Source organism: Orbicella franksi, chromosome 5 (assembly GCF_964199315.1).
Source record: "Orbicella franksi chromosome 5, jaOrbFran1.1, whole genome shotgun sequence".
Lineage (NCBI taxonomy): Eukaryota > Metazoa > Cnidaria > Anthozoa > Scleractinia > Merulinidae > Orbicella > Orbicella franksi.
In genome coordinates, this window is record NC_138149.1 from 24,480,808 (window position 1) to 24,497,701 (window position 16,894).

The following is a 16,894-nucleotide window of genomic DNA, read 5'->3' on the forward strand; positions in this document are numbered from 1 at the left end:
CATAGATCAGTGTGCTGATAAAGAAAACGGGTCCAAGCTTCTGCATGTAGCTCACCAGTGAGAAACATGGACATTACAAAATACTGAATCTTGAGAGGGTCTAAGAAAAGAAGTCATACAGACTTTACTTGCTTAATTCAACTTTTTATTACAATAAGACGTAGAAATCGCGTCAGTTCGTTCTGATCTGAACAGAATAAAGTTCTTAAAGGAAGCACCAAAGTAAATAAGGGCATATAGGTACACAAAAAAATAACTGAGTAATCTTGTGAATGTAAAATGGAGTGTTTCTCAATTGAGTGTTGAAAGGACACAGATAATCCAGTGAACAAATAGAGACGAAGCAAACATGATTAATTAAGTCACCGACAAGAAGGGCAAGAAAATGTGTGCAAACTAGTGAAGATTGGTTTTACTTGGTCTTACCTCTGATTGGATGATAAACTGTCGCGCGCGTTTTTCTAAGCCAATCGCTTGGCATACTTATGCGAACGCTTTCACCACTCAATACCAAATTATTGATTCAAATATTTCACCAAATGTTTGACTTTCAGTCTTAATTTATGGCTAAATTTTTCAAAGCGTTTGATTACTAAAAGGAAATGGATCGTTCTTTGTGGCACATTAATTGAAAAGGGAATTTTACGCGAGACAAAATACTTTTTCGCGTTGAAGTTCGGGACCAAAATGGTAACGCTATACGTTCTGTCGTCGCAAGTATTGGAAATTTCAAAACTAGTACTTCTTCTGCCGTGGTTCCTGTACATTAAAATTAAGCAGCCACTGTGGATGTCTTTTACCCTAGTTGGTGATCCAAAGCTGTTAGATCGAGATATAATTTCAAGAATATCCTCCCTGCTTTTTATTTTGATCCACTTGCGCTGTTTTCGCTTCGTAAGTTGCTTTTGAAGTTTCTTGTGGTCGCAAACACACAACCCCAAACTTACCGTATCGTCAGCACATTTTCTAAAATGTCTATAGATTGTTATACGCTCGTGTACGGTTAATTTAAGGAAATAATTTTGTTTCTTAAGACTCTGTGGGTATTTGATTTGAACCTCAAAAATCTCGTTTCCAGGTGACACCGCGATATCCATGGTTGTGATAAAATTCCCTCCTTCAGAGCGGCGTCGAATCTTTGTAAAGCTGCTCCCAACAAGGCGCTGGCAATTCCCATAGCCTTTAACTTGCTTTGTATTTCCTAAAAATTGGAGTTGAATTTTGTTGTTTATATTTCCAAGAGCAAACTCCGCAAGCCATGTAAATCGCTTGTCGTTGTCCGGAAATATCGCTTCCCATTTCTCGCACTTGCACACTGCCAGTGGTTTCATGGATATGTCCGCGCATGTCCGATTAGCGGAAATCAGTCCAAAGATACCGCTATCTCCTGCAGTAGTGTGAGTCAGTCCTGTTGCCCCTAACGACATGAAGCCATTGTGAAGGTCCAACGTGCTTATAAGACGATTTTGATTCTGAACCAAAGCTCGATATTTTCCAAACCCTAATACGTGTGCAACTTTTTCCGGAACAATAATAAAAAGAAATGGGTCGTATTTTTCAGCTCTTCCCTCCATGGTGTTAAATGAGTATTTCGTTGTCTTAGGACCATGGTCTGAAAGGACGACAGTCAATGTATCTTCGATTCTAGCCATGTTTTCAACGTATTCCGAAAGCCGTTCATCGATTTGTCTTATACGAGTTCCGGTCACTTCATGTCCTGTGTTCAAATGGGTGTATGTCAGTAATCTTGTTTTCTTTCCCACCGTCTTGCGATTGTTGTAAATGTTTTGAACATAATCGAGGAAATATTCCGCGAAGGGCTTTCCCTCGAAGCACACTTTCCTCGGGTGGTTGAATTGATTTGTCATTTTATAGCGTTTGAAAATTTCGCAAGAAGCATGCGATAAACCGAAATCGTCAATGTGATAATTTTTTACTTTATCTTGAAACTTCTTCCAACGATTGGCGAACTCGTATTTGTCTCGCGGAATATTGCCTTGGTACGCATTGTCTGTAAATATCGATCCCCACGAATCATACCAGCAGCTGTCTTCTTGCAACAACGTATAATAACCAAGCTGCTTAAATTTACCAAAAAGTACATCAATACCATAAGTCTCATTTTCATGTCCCCCAGAATAACGAAAGTCCATTTTACCAGACATCAAGGCCCGTATGTTGTGGAACGTATACGCTGCAGAGCTTTGCAACAGCTCAAAATCAAGAACAGTAGCGTTGTACGACGAAAATTCCACGATGTCCCGCAAGCTTTTTACTGTTTCAGGAAGCGAGCGATAGAAGTGTGGACGGGAAATAGAATCAAGAACTAAAATGTTCAAGTTGATGGAGTTGATCTCCTCATTTAACGACTCATCGAACGATTTGTGTACAAAAGGAAACGTCATTAACTGCTCAATGAAGCTCGTTCTTTCTTTTCTGACGCAAAGAAGAAGGCAAAAATTGAAACCAGGAGATGAAGTCTCGTTTGTGTATCTTTTGAGGTAGTTTTCAAGTCCACGGGACGTAAAGAACCGTTTCCAGAGTGGACCCTCCTCGAGAATCCCGAAAATAGGACTGAACTCGAGAACGTATACGGGATTTGTCCCGCAAGGTGATGAATTGCACGTAACAGCTTGTTTACCTTGGTTTGCTGACAGACTATTTGCTCTAAATGAACACAGTTGTTCCCCAAATTCCCCATCTGTACACCTTAAAGGTTTGGTGTCTAGTTCGTACTCCTTAGAAGCTCTAATACAACTATTTAGAGAAAGTTCGCGATTGCGTAGAATGCAGCTAACATTTGCAGATGGTTTTCTTGATTGCCGTATTCTCAAGACGGGACACACTGATGCATCACTGAAGTGTTTCAATGAATCCAATGTGTCGTTAAATACTCCAGAAAGCAACCTCGTTTTGGAAACGAGGGGTCTGGATGAGATTCTCACTGGGGGCGGAATTGGTTTCACATGAGGAAACCGTGACCGTGTTAGACTTCCATGTTTCTTCAATGCTTGATGTACGGACTTACCAACTCGAGACCATGTGATAGTATTCGAGTCAGTGAGATTCAATATTCTTTCTGAGCTTTGGAAAGATCTGTTTCCTTGATTTTGTTGTGTGTTTACTTTTTCTACCATTAAATTCGGTGGATTTTCTTCTAATCTGATTTCAGACTCTGTTTTTGATAAGTTACTAAGAAGAGCTACGGGCAATTTTACTTCTTTTCTCTTCGTTTGGAGTGGTTTAAGCCTCTTTTGCATGATTGGCGCGGTTTGGGTAAGGTTGTTTCCGTCAGTTGTTTCTTTTTGTAATAATGGGAACGACCGTGTTCGGTGGTCTGCGATAGTCGATTGACCTTCATCGTCTCTTTCCTTGTCCTTGTCATTTTCCTCATCGCCATCATCATCATGGCGATGGTTAGGATCTATGATTCTAAATTTATTCTTTTCTAAGTCATCATCATCATCATCATCGTCGAAGTCGTCGTCTTCGTCCTTCTCATCTTCATCATCATCGTCATCATCACCACTTTCATCGTCGTCATCACTAATTGACGGCTGTATAATCCTGTTTGAACTCTTGTGAAACCTAAGACGCTCGGCTGCGTTCTGCAGTAGTTCCTCAGTAGTATCGTTACCTGGTACATCAAATAACTCAGCTACTGAAGTGTCTCTGGTTGCAAAATCTCCAAAGTAAGGTGCGTCTTCTTTTTTATGTTTTATCTTGGGACTCAGTAAGTCATTCTCTGCTTAAAACAAAAACATATTTAAAAAATAAAGCAACTGAGATAGGCAAATCAAGGTAAGGACAAAAAGCTTTCACCGAGCTTTTTTTTTTTTTTTTTTTAGCTACGGTTGCACTGATGATATTTCCCGCTGCCGTAATTTCCCGTTGGATTGAGGCATTGTGAAATTAAGTCAAAATTCCTTGCCTAGAACTTAAGACTTGTGATTCCATCTGGGGCTCTGAGACAATCTGTAGCGTGCATACCTCTCAGATAATTTACTCAGGTAACAATTCTTTGCCTTTCCCACCTTCTAAATTATTCCAACCTACCTTGCACCGAAATGTCTCCTTTTGGAGTTAATGTGGCATATTGCGATAAGCTGAAGAAATCTCTTGCAGTTCCAAGGTAGATCACAGTTGCAACAGCGATCACAATCAAGACAAATATCTGCAACAACAACGTTAACAAAAATACTGTTATACCGCGACCAACTTAAGGGAGCTGTGTTACAGTAATTTGAGTTATTTTGGCCTCGTGCGAAATTACCTTAAATTTGAAGGAAACCTGAAAATAGTAGTTTACTAAGATAGAAAATCACCCAAGAGATAACAATGACCCATAAAGGAACAAGGATGGAGTCGATTAACACGGTTTACAAACGCTGACAAACTTGAAAAATCTAAGCTTTACTTTTAGAGATACACAAACCGTGACGTATCTCCTTTGTCTGCATACGAGCCGAGTGGCTCATGAGGCCGGAGCTTATCCCGGTTTCAGTAGCATGAAGCGACTAGGAGTATTTCTACTCCTCCCTGGATGAGATGCTAGTCCATCGCAGGGTTACCCCCAGCATTAAATTCGCCGATACTCATTTGTACACCTGGCGGGAGAGAAGTACTGTGAGAGTTAAGTGTCTTGCCTAAGAACACAACACAATATCCCCGGCCAGGATACGAACTCGGAACGCTCAATCCGAAGTCGAGCGCACTGACCATGAGGCCACCGCGCCTCCCACAAGCACGTTCAAAATAACTTTAAGCACTTTCAAAATTAAAACAGCCTGACGCTAAGGAAGAAGATTTTCTCCTGACTCAGTAACATTTTTAAAGGAGTAAATGTCTCACAGGCTGAGTTTTCATGCGTCCCAATGGCTGAACCGGCGTGTAGACGTCGACTATTGTTTCCTCTCTTTTCTCCTTGAACCCTGAGGAAACAGCAGACGACTGGAATCAAGCTATTCCGTTTCCCACGCTAGAATCTTTCAACTCACAATACGTCACAGAGTTTCGCCACGGAGAACAGACTGATCTCGTAGTAAGATCAGCGAAGTGTCTCTTATTGGTTGATTCTCAGTTTTTGAATCCTTGCAAGTACACAGCTAATCAGAAGCACTAGCTGCAGAACAGAACCAAGTCATTACCATGCATCAATTTTTCGGGTGGAACCTCAGCCGGCGTCCTTGAGCAGGTAAAGACCCGGAGTGCGCCAGGCGGATACTTTTGTAATGAGTTAATACGCTTTGCCATAGATAGAAAAATATTCCATTAGGTATGATGGAATGTCGTGACTTGGTCTCAGGAAGGTTCGTAAACGTGTGAGAATTAGGTTTGCATTTTTTTTTCATCACAAAACGAAGTTTAATGCTTTTAGGTTAGATCAAAAAGAAAAGTAAAGAGTCAAACTAAAAAGAAACGAAGAAGGAGGAAAGAGAAAATATATAAGTTCGGAGAACGTCAATATGGACAAAAGGGCAAAATGAATGCGTAGTATATGAGAAATCTCTCGAATCTAAAAACAATGACCGTGACATGGTTCCTTAAAGCAACGACCGTGAAATATTTGTATCACCTAGTAATATATAAAAGTTAAAAACCGAAGCTAAGAAAAATTAACCCCAGCTAAAACACTGAATTACAATGTGTATACATGTTCGTCAATGCAATACACCCTTTTAATCTACTGTTGTTGATGAATAAGGGCCTGTTATCACCCCTGGGGTGCGTAAACACTCTTTAACGTCAGAAATTAACATATTTACTCTCTTCGGGGTATTCCTCCTCAAAGGGCGTGAAATTGTTCATTTATTAACTTGTTTGTTCAGTCAGGGAATCCTTTGTTCTCTATCTAACCCGAACGTATCATTTCAGACAATGTCAGTGCATCCCCATTTCTTGATTCCCTAATGTTAATTCTTATAATTTTTATAATGATGGTTCGTTTTTACTTGCTGTGAAATGAATGTTTTCCTTTCCGTTTCAAAGATAAACACAACAGAATAATTGTTGGAGCGTTTTAAAAATTCATCGCAGCAAGCTCTAGCGAACCGCTTTGTGATATAATTAACATCAAACACTTTTGTTTGATCGAATGTTAGTCAGCTAGGCACCGTTGTTAGCGATGAAGGCGACTTTGTAAAATTCTTTTCCAAGCCGTGATCGTCATAAACGGAATCGAAATCAGATGCAAATCCGTATGACATTTTTAAACCTATATATTGAAAACAATAACATGTTCTGACAACCGGAAAAACGACTTGATTCATTTCTGAAGTTGTTGGCAAGGTATTTTGCTTGATTTCTTGATATTTAACTCCTCCTACAGGTTTTACCGGAGTTTAAGTCATAAGACAACAGCGAGCGATACATACCTTTCGGCTGCGTAAAACAAACAAGCCTGAAACTGTGGAAATCCTCATTTATGGATCCGTTCATTCACTGAAGTTCTCCTGCATACGACAAGCCAAAGAGACGCCGTTTACATTTCAACCCATGTCAATTAGGTCTTCAGTTGCGATGATCATTTCATTTCGCGAAAACACCGCGCTTCTAGCTAACCCAAATTCGCGACTCCAGGTCAACGCTAATGATTCCAAAACGCCAGTTAGATCTGATCGCTAATTTGATCAGGAACTATAGATGTGGGGGTGATTGGTAACAAGAGCAGGTAGTACCTGCAGGGTCACGTGTCAGTATTGTCTTTTGTGCAAACTCGTGGAGATGGAAAACAAAACCAGGCAAGAAACCTGTTATTTAGGAAGAACAGCTTATTGTATGAAAGATGATAACACTCATTTGTTCAATGACGCAGCCTCGTAAAATAACAGGGAACTACTGAAGTATTCCTTCATAACGGTTGCTTCTGATCGAGACCATCCATTACCACTTTCGCTTTGCTTTCGCTTTGGAAATCAGTCAACGTCGCGAAACCATTCTTCCTAATATACTTCGTTCTCTACTCAGGGTTTGGACTGAGAGCTCGAGCGACCCGGGTTAATCAATCGAACCAAACCGAACGAAAAAATCAATCGAAATCAATCAGACCAATCTTTCGATTATTTTGCAATTGGTTCGGCAATCGAGCACAATCGCACTCGAAGCTTACGGCGAGTTCCGTTACCGAAAGCAATTGAAATAATCGTACTCAGTCGCTTTGATCCTCTTACGAAAAGGGATTACAAAAATTGATAGGTTCTGTGGCAGTTTCAATATATCACGTAGATGTTGGAAAGAAAAACTTAAGCTAACGTTGATGAGATGTAGAAGATAATACGAACTTTTTTGGGTGTGAGTAAAACGTGGACTCGAGGTCGGGACTGGGGTCTCTTCTTTTTCTCTCTCTCTCTCTCTCTCTCTCTCTCTCTCTCTCTCTCTCTCTCTCTCTCTCTCTCTCTCTCTCTCTCTTTCCTTTTCCTTTTCCTTTTTTTTTTTTGTTTTCTTTTATTTTAAACCAAACGCTGATTTCTCGCGATTTGTATTAGCAGTGCATCATTAATTTCTCTTCTCATATGATGGAAATGAAATGCAGTGGAGCTCATTTGCCAGGTACAAAACCGCAAACAATCCGCGACCCATCTTAACATATGATAGCCATGAAAACAAGGAAAACAAGATCCTTGCCCAAAGATGTGTCATACCAAATTGTCTCCAGATAAATTTAGGAATGATTTTCCAAACTTTGGTGTTCATTGTTATAACGCCTTTAAGGGGTCCAAGACTTGAAAGTTGGCGAGGGCCTCTTACCTCCTCCCCCCAATCTCACTCTGAATAGGGTTAAGACGTTGTTGATATGAAAGTATTCTTAAGCGCTCTTCTCAAGGTAGCGTTTCTTTCAATTTGAATAACAGGAATGATGGAAGAAACGAGCATCGTGGACGTAGCTGCCCAAGGATACAGTAGACTGCCAGTAACGACATTATTTTTAAAATTCAGAAGTACCACAAGAGGAACCATTGAGAGTAGCGTGACTACGGTGTAGAAAGCCATGTCTCTCGCAGCCTTCTTCTCTCTTTTGAAGAGGGTCACATGTTGCAGATTGTGAGTGACGCACGAGATCTTTCTGCCATTGGTGCGAATTGCAAAGAAGGTCAGAACGTGGCCTCCAACTGGGATGACAATCAGCGAGGATATAGTAACATTTTCCATTGGTTCATAAATCGTCTTTGGGACCACAGTCTCCAGAAGGCAAATGTAGATGAACCAGAGGACCCAAGCACTAACCGCTATCTTCACCATACCTAATGACACAGAATCAATACGGCACTTACTTAGTCAATAAAAGGTAGGCAAACGTTAAGTCTGCACATGAGCCAAGTAGTCCACGGTTTCTGCAGCATGAAGCGACTAGGAGTATTTCTACTCCTCCCTGGATGGAATACTAGTCCATCGCAGGGTTACCCCCAGCATTAAGTTCGCCCATACTCATTTCTACACCCAGGTAGAGAGAAGGATTATGAGGGTAAAGTGTCTTGCCTAAGAACACAACACAATGCCCCCGGCCAGGGCTCGACCCGGACCGCTTGATCCGGAGTCGAGCCTCCCTAAGTCAATAACCAAGGTTACACTAAAGTAGTAGGAGACCATGATCTTGATTAAGGGTAATCGGTTATTATTCGTAGCTCATTATATTCATGCCTTTGTTGACGGGCTACAGAAGTATTGCAGTTCTCCGATTATGATAGTTCATAAGGCAGGTTACCTATATCGTGACTCCGTCTCAGAATTTCTTTTTACAGGCCATTATGCTCGAATTAAGTCCCAAAGTTTTCTCTTTTTTCCCGCTAAACAGGCGAAAAACGAGAAATGAGAGATCACTTGGGGAAGACAGGTACTGTGAGGGTAAACCAAAAACACAGCACATTCGCACTGGTAAAGCTGAAAGCGAGATGGAAGTCGGGGGGTCCGCTGGGTACGGGGGTTATATAGAGGGATAGGTGGCTAGGTTTCACTAACAACGCAACCCCACAACCAAAAGAAACAGGAGTCTGGGGCCAAAAAGGCTCAATCAACACTACGACGTTACGTCATAATCTGCTGGTGAAACTAGGGTCAAGGCACCACGATATTACTGACCTTAAAATAGCCCAGTTTCCTGCCTTGTAACTTTGCCGTTTCTGGCCCGGGGTATACGTAAATGCTAGATTGTACTTGTATTTGGTTGCTAGCACGATTATCGTATATAAATACCAGTAAGCCACTATTTGCCCAGCGAAGAAGTTGCACTTCAAACCCAGCATCGATCCGGAATTCAACTAGCTAACTATTAATGATACAAACCACTTTGAAACGATGTAATGCGTACGTACCTTGAAATGTGACCGTTGTTCTGTACACGAGGGGTTTAGAAACGGCGTAAAATCTATCAACGCTTGTTAATGCCAAGTTCAAGAACGTACAACCGACAAGCAAAAACGGAAGTGACTTGCTGGCCCGATACAGATGAACCAAGCTGCAGAGGTCTTCCAGGTGATGCAGTAAAAAGCGCCAGGACACGTACAAAGGCTGCACAACCAGGCCTGTTAGACAGTTAGTGGTGGCCAGGCCACACAGCAACACGTTGACCGGGACATGAAGTGAGGGAGTGCGGATGATGGTTACCATGATAGCCAGGTTAGACAGGAATGCAAAAATGGCGAACGGAATATGGACAACCATTAGGGCAATGTCACTAACGTACACTGACTTGACGCCGGTGGCATCGAGAATCCATGAAGGTAGGCAGTCTGAAGACTGTTCGCAGTTAAAAGTTGTGCCGTTTGTTAACGAGCTGTTTAAACCTTCAGTGGTCGTAATAGGAAATGTTTCATTGATAAGCCCGTTCATGTCCAGGTAGCTAGTTCCTGGAAATAAAAACAAAGCGTAATTACTAAGAAATTCCACCGAATGAAAGGGTCTGTATTTCCGTATGACTGAAATTCATTCAAGTTTTGTATCGCACCAATTATCATATATATTTGTTACATACATTTGGGTACGGTGTTCTTTCCTCGCGGTCACAGCGATGAGCGGCTGTCCATTACATGTATCGTGAATCACTGCATAGACTTCTTAAAACTGACGTGTTTTTTTTTTTTTTGTCTTAACACTGTGCGTTTGTTTTTAAACGATAGAACAGTTTAATTCGCGAAGGACACTTTTCTGAAAGATTGATTAATAAAATTGTGAGATATTGGTTTCTGAGGTACAGTGAGTTTCTGAATTACGTATTTGGTTTCAATTGCAGACTTTGTCGGACTCTTGCCTAAACACCAATAACAACAAAAAGAACAGCAACTAATGAAATACATCTTACTACCATTACGTCGCACGCAAGTTAAATGTTGCCGCTTATTACTGATAGAACAAGCTTCACCAAACTCCTACGGTCTTCTTCGATGTTAAAAAAAAAAATAATAAAAAAAATAAAAACTTCATAAGTTAACTTATTTGAGTTCCCGAACTGGACCAATCTAGTGACTTAATTATCAGAAGCAATTTTCTCGTCGATGAGAACATATATATATATGAACATTAGTAAATTTTGTTATATAAGCCCGAGCTTCCTCTATATGCCAAACGTTCATTAGTTCAACGGGCAAAGCTGTCGGGCACAATCCAATTTTTGTCAGAACTAATTATTGGAATAATTTGCACAAACATTAGTTTTGTTAAGGAAAACTTACCCTGAGTTTCAGCTTATATAAAAAACCACAAGTTCGTTCACCGAGATCAACGGTTGGTGATTGAGAATGGCAACCTTAAATTTAATTCTGAGTGCTTGTCGACGACACCGTCTAATCTTTCCTTGATATATTTTTGCTAGGTATTTGCATGACAGAGTTAAAATCTTCAGCGTCAGTATATAAAAAATGAAATACTAATGATTCATCAAAAGGCATTTATTTAGTGGGATCGCGGTTTTCCTTTAGCTCTTAATGGACTTAGAGTTATTACAGGTCAATTTAAAACAGGTATTATCTACCTTTAAAATGCAGTAAACGAGTGAAAAGAAAAAAAGGAAAATCACTTACCTTGGAAATATCCCTTTGAACTCTCGAGGAAAGTTAAAAAACAAGCTAGCATGATCTAAAAGAACAGTTAGCCGGAGTTAATGTAGTCCAAGACTTGATGAAAAACGGCAGATGTTTTTGTGAACTGGTAAAAACTGATCGACGGAGGAAACTGGGAGCATCCATGATAATATATATGAAGATTAGTTTTTATAAACTCCTTGTAGAGCGCTTTCTGGACTGTAAGCCGGCTTTTGCGGTAAAATCGTGCTTTATCGCTCCATGCAATCTTAATGTCTTTCTACTCTTAAACATAGTCAGTCGGCTTGTTTTAGCTTTTGGCCGACCAATTACAATCGGATTACTTTTAATTTACCTTTCCAATATCTTTCCGAGATGAACTAAATGCTAACTGTTCATCTCTACCGCTTATGCGCGCTGATTATTTTAGACTTTCATGACATGACTTGACATTTACACTTACGCTCTTTACACTTACATGTCTGTCATGGGAGTAAAAATAAATATAAATATTTCCTTCAGTGGCTAATTCGTGAAAGACGTTTCGAAAGTCCACTGAAAGATACTGGCGTAAAGTCTATATCAAATTGAAGAACACTTCGCACTTTTTGTTATGAAAACATGGTTTACTAGCCAGTTTACTTAAAGCCACACTTGTCATGGCAAAAGAGAGAATGAAAGAAAGAAACAACAAATAAGTTCTGTATTTTTTTTCGTTTTATTAAGTCAAAAGTATGCAGATCTTTGCTAGATAAGCTACTATTATACATTGTAACCCACAAACGAAGTCTTTAAGTAGAAACCAAAGGGTTTTTGTACGTAATGAACGCTCATCACAAAATGAACGGTCTTCGGTTCTAAAATCATGGAAAGAGGAAGTTTTCTTGTAACGATGGCTGTTCCTTTACCCTTTCCTGTAATTCTCACTTTGTATTTTCGCTTGGCGCAGGCGTTGGCTATTTCAAACGTGACGCCTAGATTTTCGCGCTTTCTCGTGACTAACAACAAACACGATTCGTTCAAGTCTTTAACTTCGGAATTTGTACCAAAACTGTTGGCTCTAAACACGGTTTCTAACACGTCTGACCCGGTTTGTATCTCAAACCATCTCCAAGAATTTGTGTTGCTAATATTTGTCCCATGATTCTTTGAGTCACAAACGCACGATTCTACTTTGACACGTTTGTCTACGCATTTCTCGTACCTGCGATAAATACTAACCCTTCGGATACCCGTTATCCTTGGGAAGTTATTCCGCCCGTTAGCTGAAGTTCCCACCGGGTAACTCACTTGAACTTCAAATATCTCTTTTCCTGGTTCAACGACTAAGTCCATCGTTAGCAAATAGTTTTCTCCAACTTCCCTCCTGCGAATTTTTTCAAAACTGTGTCCAACTAACCTTTGGCACTTTCCAAACCCGCCTGTTATATTAGGAGTTGTAACGAAATTCATTTGAATATTGTTATTAAGATTCCCTAAAGCAAATTCAGCAAGAAAAATGAACTGTGGGTCATTATCCTTAAACATTTGTTCCCAGCCCTCGCACTTGCAAACGGCCGCAGCTTTGATTGATAAATCTGCGCATGTCCGATTAGGAGGTATCTCTGAGAATATTCCGTCGTCGAGATATGAGCCAGAAGCGGATCTTTCTGAATCTCCAATTGACATTATTGCATTATGAAGATCTAAAGTAGTTAGAAGGCGTCTTTGGTTTGTTACCATGGCGCCCATGCGTCTCACTCCAAGAATATTAGCGACTTTCTCTGGAACGATGGCAAAGAGAAGCGAATCATAAACTTCCCCTCGCCCTTCCATAGTCTTGAAAGAGTATGACGTCGTCTTGGGGCCGTGATCGGAAAATAAAATAGTTAACGTGTCTTCTTCGTGGGCAATGGAGTATAAGTACCCCGAGAGGGCGGCGTCAATTTGTTGTATTCGTGTGCCTGTCACCTCGTGTCCAGGGCTGAGATGAGTATAAGCGAAAACTGGCTGTCTTCGCCCAGAATCAATATAGCCTTGAAAAATACTCAACGAGTAGTCTAAGAAATGCTCGGAATAAACTTTCCCTCCATAGCAAATTCTCCGCGGTCGATTAAACTGATTGGTGACGTTGTACTGTTTGAATACCTCGCATGAGGAATGCGACAAGCCGAAGTCGTCGACGTTATAGTCATTGATAGTGTCCTGAAATCGTCCCCATCGCAATTCAAATTCCTCAAAGCTACGCGGCGTTTTATTTTGGAACACGTTGTTCGTGAATAAGGAACCCCATTCATCAAACCAACAACTGTCCTCTTGTAGGAGGGTGTAGTAACCTTGATTTTTCAACTTTTTGTACAAAACTTCTATCTCGTAAGTTCCATTTGAATGCTCGACATAATTAAAATCGCTTTTGCCAGACATAAATGCTCGGATATTGTGGAACGTGAACGGCGCTGAACTTTGCAATAACTCAAAGTCTAATGCAGTCGCTTTGATAGATTCGTTGTAAACTATGTTTCTAAGAGTGCTGACCGTTTTAGGGAGCGAGCGATAAAAATGCGCGCGCGAAACGGAATCCAAAACCACAATGTTAAGATTAATAAGAATCTCCTCTTTCTTGTTTGGTAGAAACTCTGAGTTTTCTATCTCTAGCAACGGAGGGAAAGTCAGAATCTGTGAAACGTACTTTTTACGCCCAGTTTTGCAGTTAAGAAAGCAAAAGCTGAACCTTCGTAGCGTGTTGACGATTATAAAGTGAGCGAGGAACCTTTCAAGCGCTTTGGAGTTGTTGAAGTTATATTCCTCTTTAGCTTTGTCCACTATGCCCTCCATTGGGTGAATTCCCGTAACGCTTACGGGATGTCCCTTGCAGGGTGATAAATCACAGTGAATCGTCAGTTCACTCTCGGGACTCGTCCTCCACGTTTCTTCTATGGTGCAAATTTCTCGGTTTTGTCCTTGGACACACTCTATAGTTTTCTTGTGAATTTCGTATTCCTTTGCAGCCTGTTTACAATCTTTTTCCGTTGGTTTGTGCAAAATGCAGGATACTCTCTTCTCCTCTTTCTGCTCTGCGCTCTGTGTAGAGTTCTTAAGTTTCCTTAGGCCCATATAAGGACAATCGGATCCTGTAGGGAACTCTCCTAAGCCATCCTGGTCTTCTTCGAACAACAATTTAAACACACTACGCTGATTCTTGAGGCTTTTACTCTCCATTAACTGAGGATAGTTCGAATCATGATAGAGATCGCTGTTATTCCCTAGGTTAGAAAGTGGAGTGATTTCGTCGTTGAAGATTTTAATCGAAGGGCTTAAAATCTCTTTGACACCTGTTTCACTATAATCTTCTTTCGTTGAGGGATCACTCAGACCCTCATTAGTTCTTGTTTCATTCTCTGTCTTACGTGAAGTATTGCCAAATGTTGCATGCGCAAAGTCTCCACGTTTCTTTTTACTTGTTGTTTCTTCACCCTTTCCCCGATGATTTGACATGCTTACAATTAAGTTTTCAACATTGTCATCGTCAACAGGGCCAAGTTCCTCTTCAGAAGGAAATACAATCTCTTCCGCGGGGTCTAATTCTATTGAAGAAACAAAAATTAAGAAGCGTTGGTTTTCTATTTATCATGGTTTCGTGAAAGAGCTTTCGTTCTTTATTTTTCATCTTTTGACGGTAGGCGTCAGTGTTAATTAAAGTAATTCTTACAAACTGCACCTGTAAATTTATCAGTAATCTCTTCTTTACCTGCAGTTTGTTGTGTTGTGAAGACGTTTCTGTGAGTTTTCACTTCCTAGACTACAGTATAAAGCTAACTGCAAAATTGCGACCCGTTGAAGCTATGAATAAAGAAACAATTGTGCTCCTCAAAGTCGTGCAGTCTTTTCTGGTGTTAGCTGACCTGGCCATTGTCCTTGTCCACTAACCTTGCAAATGATGCCTTGAGCGATTTCGCGGGACAATTTTTGTAAAGTTGCCAGAAAACAAATTTCGAACACTCGAGAGATATATAAAAACGAAAAGGTGCAGTTTTTTCTGTGCTAAATAAAACGTTGAGCCAGCAAACAACAACTTTTCGTTATTTAGTCGCGACGAACGTTACACAGAGTAGTAAAGTCAATTACTAAGCTTTTTGGTGCACACTGATTGGTGAACTAAATTGGCGTAACCCGCGCCGGATGTGAATGCTGTAACAAGGAGTGCACATCAGCGATTTAAATCCATCACTAGCACCAATTGCAAGAAAGGATATCTTAGTGATACATTCCAGCCAACTAATTTCCCATGTTCTTTGTATAAAAGCAGAGAAAAAAGTCCTTGGAAATGAAAAACTCTCATTGCTGGTAACAAAACCACTCAAACAATTTTGCGAGAAAATCGTTCTGTCAACAATGCACCATTTCATGAAATATATGGTGCCGTGACTGATGCTTTGCATATCATCAGCTTGACTTCACTGATAATTTAAGAATAATAATATCTTATAACAATAGTCGTTTTTTTAATTACCTGTCATTGTGGCTCGCTCTAAGTCTGCTGCGAGCAAAGTGAAATCTTTCACGTGAATTCTCGTAGTCCAAACATAAATTCCAACTGCCGCGAGACTTACAAGGAGAATGAAAACCTGCCAGAAGATAAAGACAATATCATTAAGAGAAAAAAAAAAAACTAATGATTATCAAAAGGTGAACGCGAAAAAGACCGTCTACTCAGCTAACTTACTTTTGAGACAGTCAAGGTGGGTTGGTCTTTTGCATGGTCTGTCTGTCTGTCTGTCTGTCTGTCTGTCGTCCGTCTATCTGTCAGTTAGTCAGTCAGTCAGGCAATAAACCAATCAGTCAGCCTCGGCAGTCATTCTGTCTCAGTACGTAAGTCATTCGAGCAGTCAGGAAGCCAAGAAAGGTTGCAGGCAATTAAAATAATTTTCGGTTTCCAAAACAACAAAATTTTGAAATAGATCTCAATAACCAGATGTTTGAAACCGGTTTCCATATACTCGGCATTAGTTTCTCGATTTTCATTTATATATTTTATGTACCGAACTTTCGCAGCAACAAAAAACAAGGCAATGTTAAAAAAACAACACCGCACCGCAAAACATATTTCGGATGTGTCTCTATCCACCGTGGGTTGCTTTGTATAAGTTAACTTTGAATATGGTACTTATGAGCTAACAAAGTGCGATGGAAAGAAGCAGCAATTAATGTGGTAGCTAAACAGTACATAAAGAGTAAAGGAATGCAAATATAAATGGAAATAAATATTCCCGTGGATATGCGCACGCTATTATGGTAGGGATAAATTAAGATGTTTTTGTTATATATTTAAGGAAGGCTGTTCCCAAAGGATGCCGCATGGCTCCCTTGCTATTGATCTTTAACTAGAAGTGTGTGGAGGCCGAGTCAATGATCTTAAAACACTCATCCGAGGAAAGAATATTACAGTTTTCGGAAGGCGGCCAAAGGTATATATAAATATGTGATATTTTGTCCTGGGAAAGAAATTCTCTAAGCCGTGTCTCAAGTGTCTGTTGGTCTCAATAACAAAGCAAGCACGGGAAAATGTGTTAACTACACATGGACGGAGTCCTCTAGGGATGGTATCGTTGACTCAAAAAAAAACAAAAAAACAAACGTCCTATTTATAGGTGGGGTAAAAACTAGCTTAATTTCTTAGTCGATACAAATTCTTTGGTTTAGCCGGATTCAACTTGTTTTGAGCCGTGGTAGAGGAAGTACCAACACACGATATTTGAAAATATGGACGATAATCATCAGTACGATTTGAGAGAAAGTAGCAGTTGATTGTTAAGATGTCTTTCTTAACATCATTTTCTACCACGACATATTCCTACCCAGTGTGATGGTGAGTATGCTAATGGCCTTGTGAAATCTCGCCCAAA

General features: G+C 40.3%; 3 protein-coding genes across 3 annotated transcripts; all 3 read right to left on the bottom strand.

The window, feature by feature from the left end:
• Positions 1-515: 515 nt before the first annotated feature.
• LOC145487888 (uncharacterized) lies at positions 516-5,253 on the bottom strand. Its single transcript, XM_081466666.1, has 3 exons — positions 5,148-5,253; positions 4,057-4,200; positions 516-3,748 (listed from the first exon to the last, which is right to left on the bottom strand). Exons 1-3 carry the CDS (start codon positions 5,251-5,253, stop codon positions 516-518), a joined length of 3,483 nt encoding a protein of 1,160 aa, XP_081322792.1.
• Positions 5,254-7,437: 2,184 nt separating this feature from the next.
• Positions 7,438-9,974, bottom strand: LOC145487418 (uncharacterized). The gene is made up of 2 exons (XM_081466193.1): positions 9,309-9,974; positions 7,438-8,240 (listed from the first exon to the last, which is right to left on the bottom strand). The coding sequence occupies exons 1-2, from the start codon at positions 9,823-9,825 to the stop codon at positions 7,777-7,779; spliced, it is 981 nt and encodes a 326-aa protein (XP_081322319.1). The 5' UTR covers positions 9,826-9,974; the 3' UTR covers positions 7,438-7,776.
• A 1,750-nt stretch (positions 9,975-11,724) lies between these two features.
• On the bottom strand, positions 11,725-14,489 carry LOC145487403 (uncharacterized). The gene has a single exon (XM_081466170.1). It carries the CDS (start codon positions 14,484-14,486, stop codon positions 11,775-11,777), a length of 2,712 nt encoding a protein of 903 aa, XP_081322296.1. The 5' UTR covers positions 14,487-14,489; the 3' UTR covers positions 11,725-11,774.
• Positions 14,490-16,894: the final 2,405 nt, after the last annotated feature.

Coding starts and splice junctions, on each gene's coding strand:
- LOC145487403 (XM_081466170.1), bottom strand. CDS start 14,486: ATGTCAAATCATCGGGGAAAGGGTGAAGAAACAACAAGTAAAAAGAAA.
- LOC145487418 (XM_081466193.1), bottom strand. CDS start 9,825: ATGAACGGGCTTATCAATGAAACATTTCCTATTACGACCACTGAAGGT. Junction 8,241..9,308: donor AACAACGGTCACATTTCAAG/GTACGTACGCAT, acceptor CTGTGTCATTAG/GTATGGTGAAGATAGCGGTT.
- LOC145487888 (XM_081466666.1), bottom strand. CDS start 5,253: ATGGCAAAGCGTATTAACTCATTACAAAAGTATCCGCCTGGCGCACTC. Junction 4,201..5,147: donor ACCCGAAAAATTGATGCATG/GTAATGACTTGG, acceptor GCGGTATAACAG/TATTTTTGTTAACGTTGTTG. Junction 3,749..4,056: donor AGGAGACATTTCGGTGCAAG/GTAGGTTGGAAT, acceptor TTTTGTTTTAAG/CAGAGAATGACTTACTGAGT.